This window comes from Ornithodoros turicata, chromosome 2 (genome assembly GCF_037126465.1).
Source record: "Ornithodoros turicata isolate Travis chromosome 2, ASM3712646v1, whole genome shotgun sequence".
In the NCBI taxonomy this organism is placed as follows: Eukaryota; Metazoa; Arthropoda; class Arachnida; order Ixodida; family Argasidae; genus Ornithodoros; species Ornithodoros turicata.
In genome coordinates this window covers 111,499,309-111,510,375 of record NC_088202.1, presented here as the reverse complement: position 1 = coordinate 111,510,375, position 11,067 = coordinate 111,499,309, and the positions used below count along the sequence as shown (strand labels likewise).

At 48.0% G+C, this 11,067-nt stretch overlaps 1 protein-coding gene across 1 annotated transcript; it reads left to right on the top strand.

Moving 5' to 3' along the window:
- The first annotated feature begins 8,743 nt into the window (after nt 1-8,743).
- Nucleotides 8,744-10,854, top strand: LOC135384951 (uncharacterized). Its single transcript, XM_064614131.1, has 2 exons — nt 8,744-9,412; nt 9,454-10,854. The coding sequence occupies exons 1-2, from the start codon at nt 8,744-8,746 to the stop codon at nt 10,852-10,854; spliced, it is 2,070 nt and encodes a 689-aa protein (XP_064470201.1).
- The last annotated feature ends 213 nt before the right edge of the window (nt 10,855-11,067 follow it).

The window sequence follows — 11,067 nt, the reverse complement described above, 5'->3', positions numbered from 1 at the left end:
GTACGAATTCTCCTCTGATATTTAGGCGCCAAGCGTCCTACGTTTACTCAAAATTTATGCTACAACAATGACAGCACCTATCACCTTTAAGGCCTCCCATTTTTCTGTGTCTGTGTGTCTGCTTAGTGAAGAACGCCGAGCTCAATGGAGGTCGCATATCAACCCAGATCACGTTCATGCATTTTTCTGATTCCGTGTTATTCCGTGTTAGCGCCGCGAAGCAACTGTGGCTATGAGCGGCGTACAGACGTGGACAGATGGAGAGAGGACAGCAGGAAGGAGTGGGGGACAGGAGGGTTAGTGTGCGACCTGGGCCGACTTCAAGGGGAACTGTGTCGACATTCGTCTGGAAAGTCTTCGGAAAACCCAGGGAAAACCTCAGACAGCACAGCCGGTGACAGGATTCGAACCCGTGTCACCTTCCAGTTTCGGCGTGGAAAGCGATCACCTTAACCACTACGCCACGGGAGCTGGTCATGCATTTTTCAATATGACACAGTTGCTTACAATATCTAAACTTCTTGCACAGACCAAGTTATATCGGTAACACGCACTGAACATTTCAGTATTGACGTTCCATCCCCGTAAGAAATTACGCAGCGTACACATTTACAGACATTATTTGTCATGCTAGCACAACCTGCGGTTGAAACAGGCATACGAGACCTGACATAAAAGGCTAACATGACGTTGCAGCGTACAATATTTGGAGAGGCACATTCGGGAGGCAGAAAAACGAGTACGTACCTGCACCAGCTGCCATTTTTGTTTTTGTTTTTTTGTGGATTGGCTTGGTTATCTGGCGCTCATGCACTTCCGGTCGGCTTCGGCTACTACAATATGGCGAAGCCCGCGCTTTGCCGTTGAGAAGGAAAGTCCCTCCGTTCAACTCCTTTGCTCTCTCCCATTTTCCTCCTCAGGCCTTTGCTTCTAGTCTCTCCTTATGATTTCTATGGTTTCAACAGTTATCTAGGTATTGGAACAGGTCCTTTGTAGTCATTGTAGTGTATATCAACAACAAGTCATTGTAGTGTATACCTGCAAGGATAACCGTTCTCGGCTCCACATGCAAGTAACGTGGAGTATTGAACTGGTCGGAGCGGCGCGTCTCAAACTAAAAGTCGATACACAACATTCTGCTAGTGGTAAGTGTTGTCTCTACATTTTGTTCCCTATTGCTTATTTGAAGTACCATTGTAACGGGTTGTTCAGACAATACTTTAAGGGCCAGTTCTCACTTGGCGACGCCCGACGCGACGTCGCGAGCGGGCGGCGGAAATAGACGTGCATTTCCGGCGTTGGAAGAGGAGAGACGTCGAGCCAAAAAAATTGTTATGCCGGTCTCTTTCACGACGTCGGCGAGAGGTGGCGAGAACGATACACTGACGACCAATAAGATGACAGAGAAAGGCCACGCCTCTTCAGTTTTCGTCTGCTTTGGGCGACGGAATGCCACTGTGGTGGGAACATGAAAATCATGCGCCTTGACGAGGCGGCGGAAATGCCCGTCTACTTCCGCCGTCCGTTCACGACGCCGCGTCGGGCGTCGCCAAGTGAGAGCTGGCCATAACTTTAAGTGGAATGCACAGATTAGGGCAGCGAACATTACGTGTTGCGATTACCAGTTACCCAGACAACAAAATGTCATCCCGCAAACGTCCCAGGAATATTCCTCTATGGATGTTAAATATCCCACCTGCATTCCAGAAATGTCCCTGGGTAGGCACATGCATATCCCCGTGGTACCCCTTTGGACATTCCCAGGAATATCCCAGGAATGTATCACTTGGATATTAATGACCCTTAATGCACCTACCATTATTTGATGTGTCCACCCCACCAGACGGTGCTCCAAAATTTTACATATGTAGTGTACTGTGCGCACGTTCCAGACGTTTCGCACATCCGTGTGAAATAACACTGCATTTCTTCGATCGCCACGCAGACGTGCACACATATGAAGACAAATGATGAGTCTAATAAAAAAGCGTCAGCCAATTCCTGAGTCAGTGTGTAATGCCCTGGCAAACTTTATTTACTCTGGTAATCTACAAAAATTACTAACTTCCAATTACACTCGATTTACATGTCGTAGGAGGACTGGATGACGCTCTCTATCTCGAAAGCGTTTACTTCTCGGTGGCCTACAAGAGAGGTATATTTGGGGACTAACTTGCTATTGTCGCCACACAGACCACACTACAACAAGCGTAACGTGTGTACTGGAGATCTCAAATCCAAACAGCGCTCGCGTTCATGTATAGTGCGTTCGTTGTGTGTCTCACACCGATCGCGTTCAATTGGGGAACGCAATTATCTCCTATGTTATTTACCACGTTATTACCCTGGCGCAAACCTGCACTGATTTTGCCTCATAATGACGCAGTATTTCTCCGATAGCATTTCTATAAGCAATCCAAGCGGGACAAGACTGTTTAAAAATTGGCACTCTGAGCAATTTGGTCACGCCATTATGTAAACAGCCTGCATTTGCTTTCTAAGGCTCTATACGCGTGCATTATGTATACGGTATAGTATGGCATATTTACTTTTACGAAAGACGAAACTTTGCTTCACAATTAAGAGGGCATACCAGCTCTCCGTCCCAATGTATTTCCTATGGAACAGTTTTGATGCTTTCTCTCGGTAACCGCCGCGCAGATTTTGACGCGGGTGCTTTCATCATAAAGAGGAAGACGAGATGAAGAGAAATGCGCTACAGGATTTCTCATATATGTCGTATGTATTTTACGGCGACGTCACGAATGCGAAAAAAATACACAATTTTTCTCCTCCCTCTTTGAAAAGGTTTTATTAAACTTCTATAGCCATTTCGAAAAAACTTTTCCATTACTCTCTCTGGAATTATTTCAGGAATCGATAGACATCAAATTTATATGTCTACCACTTATAGTTTTTATAAAAAAGCATGAAACGTGAGTACGCAAAATCGCCCACTCAAAGCCCCGTGAACGGCGTCATTCTGTGTTGCCATCTGGTGACGCGACAGCAAAACCGCGCGGATCGTATCCTTCCGCCGAGCAAGCGTGCGCGTGCGCACCTGACCGTCCTGTTGGCTCCTCTGTCCTCTTTACTTTCCCGGACCGCTGACTTAGGGCATGACCTTGGAGACCAGAACAAAAGCTTACTTAGCTGCTCGTAAAGGGATTATTGCCTGAGCCTGAGGCATTGTCGCCAACAACCAGAGACCAACAACCGTCTTCTTTTTTCGGTGCGCGTATAGAGAATTGAGATGAGTTTATTAGCTTCACATGAAACATCAATTTGCCCGATTTTGACGTTTCGGGTTTGTGCTTACTCAGTCAACTGTCTCATAAGGCTAACGAGAATCTGTCGTATTTACGATTAGTGGAAGGCCGACTTTACAAACATTCCAGTGACGTTCAACAGGACTGCCCTGTAATGTTCGTAATGTTGAAACAGCGATCAAGCGGATTACACACAGATAAATGTTCCTCAGGATAACTGCATTTAGAACTGCAGCTCTCTTTGTTCTTCTCTTTCTTTTATTGATCGATTTATTTTTATGTTTATCTTATTATTTTCTTTTTCGTCAACGCTCCACGTGAACCAATAAGAAAAATCGATCAAGCGACTGCTGCACAATTATTTCCGCCCACGCAATGGGCAACCGTCTTTTCCGGAACCCAAATTCACGTTCGCGAAAAAAGGAAAACCAATGACAATTCTCGATTGCTTCGAACGGTGATATGCCATGTTTAAAAGTCAGACACGAACAGGTGTTTTTGAGACTTCGTGTTTGTGTCTGTCCCTTCGTGTTCCCTAGTCTCGGGGTTTTACATCATGCATCAAATTTCGCTATCTGTCCAAGTCATTTTAGCGAACGAGATCCACATTTTTGGCTCTTAGGCTTAGCGGGGCGGACGCGACGGAACAGCACGTTAGGTAGTTAATTAATTATTAGGTTAGTAAAAGTTCGGTGTTTGCATTTTCATGTTCATGTTGTTTATTTTTCAACGGCGACTTCGATCACGTTATTTTGAGATATACGGCCAATTTTTCGATACCGGTTCCCTGGATTTTCCATCTTTCGACACTTCTTGCTGGTTGCGCGTTGGATGACCCAAAACCTGTACCCGTCGTTCTTTGCACCGCAAACAAAGGGAAGCCTTCTGAGGAAGATAAGGAACTCCGGGTCACTGGGGATTCTCAACTGAACTAGTGACTGAACTAGTGACGAAACTAGTAACGAAAGGTCTGGTGTAATGTGAAGTACCCTGTGAAAACCAAGGAGTGTCTAACAATATAGTACTGAAGTTTCCGGGTAATAATCAGTTCATTATGAGACGTAATTTGTGCTCCGAGACCTCCTCGCGTACATAAAGACGGAGTTCAAAGAGTTTTAGGAGCTTCCCTTCTCCTTTTCTTATTTCTTTTTTTTTCTAAATAGCTGTTGCTAAATGCAATGCATTTATTTAGGCTGACTGAGTGTAAGTATTGAGCCTATCAAAAGGCCGAAAATCATAACGTCGAACTATCAGAAGGCCGGAAGCCAAAAGACCAAAAAATCATAACGTCGAACTGTCAGAAGGCCGAAAATAAGAAGGCTGAAAATGGAATGAAGCACATCACAGCCGACCGAGTGTTATCGTTCGCTTTGCGGATTTGTTGAAATTGGGAGACATAGGGTTCTTTTTTCTTTTTTTCACGTGTTAATGAATAATTAGATCTACATTCCATTCAACGAACAACATAAAATGGATATATAGTTCGCTGCATTAGTTCGCTAGCGATATCGTTCGCTGGATGCTAGTATTTCTCTACTGTCGATCAGACACAGGTTATACAGTTGTCCTTACATCTTTTTCTGTGCCTATGTTTGTGGGTTATAAAAGCTCTACGCCCACTTATTCAGTTGTTTCACTGCCCTTACAACTCCGCTTCTGCTGAAAGTACGGTACATCAGCATAGAAAGTATTAGAGAACAACTACAACATCATTGTCTGACCACCACCAACAACAAAAAAGAACTATATATGAAAATACTAGTATTCCGGTCCGGTTGAGTTGGGAACTAAGTCCGACAATACCCACGTTCAGCGAGCGTGAAGTCAGAGCCTCAGGATAGTGGGCATATGCGTTTCATTTCATTGGTACGAATACAGAAGGTCATTGCGCTCAGTATTCTGTAGCACTCCCCTTTATAAAAGAACACGGCTACCATTTTTCCAACATATCTGCCAGAAATACGTAGAAGGTAGCAGAACCTTGGAAAATCACCAGTGATGAATCACATCGTGGCATAGTCAAGATTTATTTGTTGACGGAGAATCGCTTTCTAATCTTACCGCGTTGTCTGTACTCAGCAAACTTTGCGAGAGAGGAACAGTAATTTAAACAAGTACCACCCAATTTAAACAAGTAATGTGATAGCGCTTGATCGGCTATGATCCGTTTCCTCAGCTGTTCACAACGGCGCTCCTGTAATTTCCGGGATACGGAGAAATCATCCCAGAAGAAATCGTCCCCGGTGGGAACTTTCATTCAATATTATTACTTCTACGGCTATATGTAGACCATATTGCCCAGTTGCATCGAATAGTATTTTGTCGACGGATATATGTAAACAATATTATCAATTTTTGAGCCAATATTCCTTGGTTGACGGCTATATGTAGACCATATTGCGCACTTTCATCCAATATTATTTGTTCTACGGCTATACGAGTATGTAGGTAATATTGCCCAGTTGCATCGAGTATTACGTATTTGGTCGACGGCAATATGTAGACCATATTACCAGTTTTCAGCAAATATTCGTTGGTCGGTGGCTATATGTAGACCATATTCCCCGTTTTCATCCAATATTGTTCGGTCGCTGGCAATATGTAGACCATATTTCCAACTTTCATGGAATATTGTTTGACCGACGGCTATATGTAAACAATATTGCCAGTTTGCGGCCAATATTCCTTGGCTGACGGCTATATGTAGATTATATTGCTCATTTTCATCCAATATTGTTCGTTCACCGTCCGTTGACAGTCCACCGTCCACAGTCCATCGAATCGTCCTCATCACATTATAACCGAAATTATATTCCGAAATCCTAAGCTGTTATTTGAAGAAAAGTAATTGATAACAGTACAAACATGAGTAAGAAACATCATAAACAGCATAACAGCATTTGATCGAACGCCATTTGGTCGAACGCCGCTTGGTCGAAAGCCGTTTGATCGCAAGCCGGTTGATCGACGCCGTTTGTTCGAAAGATGTTTCTTCGAAGGGAGTTCGAAGCTCGCAGCGTGTCCTTAGCACCTCTTTTTCTGTAACTTTTGACTCGAACATATGGAGCAGGCAATCAGTGTCCTCTCCTTTTTTGTTTGTTTGTTTGTTTCTTGCTTCTTCTTTTTTTTCAGCTAAAGACCCCACTGGTTATTTGCAGACCTTTGTCATTCACGAACAGCACAGCCTTCTGGCTTTTTACTCTCTCCCATCTGAAAATAAAATAAAATTGAATAGAACAATGTGGAAGTATCCCGCGAAATTGTAACGGGACCCATTACTTCAATCCCCCGGCGATGAACTCCCTACCCATCATCCTGAAATAAAGTTGTTGTTGTATCCCGCGAACCAGTGGGACACATACCGAAGAAAATGTCTTCACGATCGTACGATCGTATGGTTTCTTTTTTTTTCCTTCTTTTTTTTGGGGGGGTAGCAGAATTCGCTTGCGCGAATTCAACCTCCCCTTGTTATTTATTTATGTAACCAACCAACAACAACAAAATGTCTTCAAGTTGGGAGCAGCCAATAGTCTGTGCTTCTTCTGGGCATGGCACGAAAAACTGTCCGAAAACTGTCCGAACCGAAATCGGGACCGAACTTTTTCTGTGCATCACCGCGTGCTACCGAAATGCACCCCAAATTTCGGCCGAAGACTTCTGGCCTTGGGGAACATCGCCTTTCAACAATCCAGCTCAATGAGATAATCCCTGTATTCATAGAAGTAGAAATCGCACACACGGCAACAGTCGACCCGACTGCTACGTCATCGTTGCTATGGTTCTCCTTCCGGCTGAATAGCCATTGGATGCTTCTCCTTTTTCGGTTGGCGTCACTTCCCATTTCGGAGGAGAAATCTGGCTTGGTCAGATCGGGCCGGGAAGGGGGAGAGGGCCGTGAGAGGGAACATGGGGGAAAGGATTACTGTAGTTTTCTGGTAAAGAAGTCTATTCTGCGATGAAAATTTTGAAAAGTATTTTGCACCAACGCCCTGTAAATGAAGTCAAATATTTGATAATGCTTACTTACCAGAAATATACATACCAAAATGTCATTTTTGCATGAATAATAGAGTTATTATCAAGGTAAATTGCGTGTAAGCGTGTGCAGAAAAAAAAAGAAAAAGGGAATACTGTTTTGGAGCACTAGATTTTCCTGACTGGCATTGTAAGCGCTGTGTGTTTATAGCCTAATTTACAGCCGCCGGTACATCCAGTTGAGAGCCTCCGTGATACCGACATCTCGGGCGAGCTTTGATAGCATATGAGGTTACCTTTCCTTGGCCATTTCCTGATTTCTTAATTGGCAATCGCCTTGTGCTCAGACTCACTGCTGGCAACATTCGTTTATAATACCATCTGTGTGTGTGCCCATATTGCCATCCATACTATCCGATCACACCTATACGTCGGCATACAGTAAGTATGCACTAGTAAAACAATACGAAGAGCAAATTACATAATATCAGTCAGTACAGACAACAAACACAACAACAAACAACAAGAAAATAAAAATAAAGTACTCATATAGCAATAGGAGACAAGCAAAAAGACGTGAATGTCTCGAATCGAACTGCAGACCTTTCGTGTCAAAGTCCGACACTTTACCTCTCGACAAACAGCGCAGAGGGTGCGGGCCGCCTTAAACTTGCGAGGTCAACCATGCACAATGGGGATTATTTCGTGAGTCGGAGGCGAACGGCGTGATAAGGATCGGCGAGCTTGGCGCCATCTAGAATCGGGAAAATCGTGAATCGGAGTTGCTCCCCGACTGGTATGGCCTCTTAATTAATGAAGCAGCACAGCAGCCGCGTCTACTCCCGCGGTTTCACATCACTTTCAACTAACTGAACTGCGTCTTCAATGAGCTTTGTGCTTCATCGCCAAGCAGGCAACTTCGCCATTCGTCTTCCGGCTCGAAAAGTGTCATGTGACTACTGCCAGCGCGAACCCCACTTGTCCCTCAACATTTCCTCCCCCAGAGGAGTAAAGGCCCGACTGCGGTGTTCTCGGTGCATTTTTTTGAGAAATCTTTGTGGATGCTACCCGAAATGCCCTCTTCAGCAGTCTTCGAACATTCTTTGGATATATCTTTGCGGCCCTCACATGGAATGCCCGCTTCGGCAATCTCCGAGTATTGTTTGGACATATAAATTTTGTCGTGGTTGTCTGGGCCATATCCCGGACAGTTTCTTCCCGAAACATGCTAATTGTGGAGCTACATATAGTGTGCTCTGTGTCTTTTTGAAGGGTCGACGTCCTCTTTCCGACTGGTTTGGTCCCGTAAGCGCGCGACGTTTCGTTCGCTAGAAATTCGCTTGAGGGCGTCGGGTATCCGCGGCGGTGCGTCTGGTAGCGGCTCATCACTGTCTAGGGACGGAACTCGCTTCCCCCTCGTCCGATCGCGTGGAATTTTTAGGCTTGTATATTGCGGTTTTTCCCCAGCAACTTTCTATCCCACATCTATGTTGTAGTCTATGTTGTATGTTCAGAGCGGTTACGCAGTTATTCGGCAAACTCCCGTGCCTACCCACGGTTCCGGCACCTTTATCGTGTTTTTCGGTTCGGTTCAACTTTGCTGCCAGGACTCTGTGCTGGACCTGGTCTCGGACGTGGATGACGCCGCCCAACGCAAGCGCCGAACGGCAGTGGTGTTCTTCGGCATCAAGGCCGCCTTCGACAGCGTCCCCATCAACACCGTCATGGACTCCCTCGTCGACCCTGGAATCGGAGGCAAGGCAGCTGCTTTCATTCACGCTCTACTTTCCAACCGCTCTTTCAGGGTCCGACTGGGATCGACGCTTAGCTCCCCACGTCCTCAGAACCTCGGTCTACCCCAAGGCACTATCCTGAGCCCCCTGCTCTTCAACCTCGTCATGGCTGGACTCCCCAAGGCCCTACCAGCAACAACACCTCCCCTACAACTCTCCATCTACGCGGACGACATCTGCCTGTGGACCAACGGCAAGGACCCCTGGAAAGTGATGAAGACCATCCAGAAAGGCGTGGACGCTACGACCGAGTACATCCGTGGCCTCGGACTCACCCCGTCAGCCGAAAAGACCAGGGTCATGCTGCTTGGTTCCACGGCAAACTGGTGTACGCTGCCCGAACCAATCCTGATGGAAAACACGCCACTTGAACAGGTACGTATCCACCGTTTTCTCGGAGTAACCTTGGATTCCAGGTCTTCCTGGGCTCCACTCGTCAAGGACCTCCAGACCAGATGCAAGACAACCCTGAACGTGACCAAGCGACTCAGCGGACGGCACTCCGGCTGCCCCCAGAGGACCCTCCTGACGATCCACAACGCCACCACAGCGCACGGATGCTCTTCGGACTCCCCTACGCCAAGCCCAGCAGATCAGCGCTGGAATCCCTGGAACTGCTCCACCGTCGCGGACTGAAGCTGGCTCTCGGACTTCCACCTGGGGCGCGAAACGTCGCCGTCTACGCCGAGGCTGCCGCTCTCCCTCTTCAACTACGAGCCACCCAACACCTGCTGAACCAGCTCACCAGACTGAACAGGACAACAACCGGAAGGGCGCTACTGCAGCGTCTAAGGGACCGACAACGGAGCCGTTTCTCATGGACACTTTTCACGCAGGACCAGCTGTTCCAGCCCATCCCACCAGTCCCCAGTCCAGACGCTCCATGGAGGCTCCTCGGGACCGCCATACAGACAACACTGCCAGGCCTGCCACGGAAAAAGGACGTTCCGGATGCGGTGGCACAGTTCCTGGCCGCCGAGCGCCTTCATGAGAGCTACCAGGACTACCTGCACGTGTACACGGACGCCTCAGTCGACCCTGGACGACGCGCCTGCGCCCTGGCCTGCCACATCCCAGCAACACAGTTCTCCTGGGCCGAAGGATTGTCCGGACTCCTCTCCTCCACGGATGCAGAACTCCTGGCGATCACGGAAGCCCTGGACATCATCGCCAAGACGAGCGCCACCAAAGCGGTTATCCTCACGGACTCCCGCGGGGCTCTGTCGAGGCTAAACAACCGTTATGAACACTGCCCTCTTCCTTTCAGAGCACATCAGAAGCTGCAACTCCTCCTGGCATCCGATCATCGCATCGCGCTGCAGTGGACCCCATCCCACAAAGGCATCCCCGGCAACGAGATGGCGGACTCCCTGAGCAAGCAGGCAACCACCAAGACCCTGGTTCGCCATGCACCATCTACCACCAGCCAGGCCAAGAAGAGCATCGCCCTCCACGTGCGCCGCTTCCACCCGGACAAGCACACGGCGGATGGGACAGCACCCCCACCCTGCATCACGGCCGGCCTAACCAGGGACGAGGCATCACTGCTGCTCAGGCTCAGTGCGTCGTGCGCCTTCACCCGGGCGTACGGCTTCACGATCGGCCTGGTCGACGACCCACGCTGCGGAACCTGCGGTGTCCAGGAGAGTGTTGCTCACCTACTCACCCGCTGCAGAGATACTGCTTCTCAGAGAGATCTTCTTTTTCAGAACCTGTCCAGCGCCGGCATCTCCGACCACAGCCTGGTTAACCTGGTATACCCCATGGGCCCACGACACCATCGCAACGTATCCAGAGGGAGCTGCTGCAGTTCCTGAGCTCTACCGGCCTGGACACCCGCCTGTAGCTGCCTCCTTATGGACCTCCACCGCCTGACGCTGCCTAGGACAGCGTAGGACCCCAGGACCTGCCAGGACACCAAAGCCTCCCCTAACCTGACCCCAGGACTTCTCCAGCTGCCGCCGCCTTCCTAACCTGACATACGTCACCCACGGCGTCGTACGACCCCATGGACCTGCCAGTTCACCAAA

What these genes read in the sequence shown, in the direction of transcription:
- LOC135384951 (XM_064614131.1), top strand. Translation starts at nt 8,744, where the DNA reads ATGTTGTATGTTCAGAGCGGTTACGCAGTTATTCGGCAAACTCCCGTG. An exon ending in AAAACACGCCACTTGAACAG is followed by an intron (nt 9,413 to 9,453) that starts GTACGTATCCAC and finishes CTTGGATTCCAG; the next exon opens with GTCTTCCTGGGCTCCACTCG.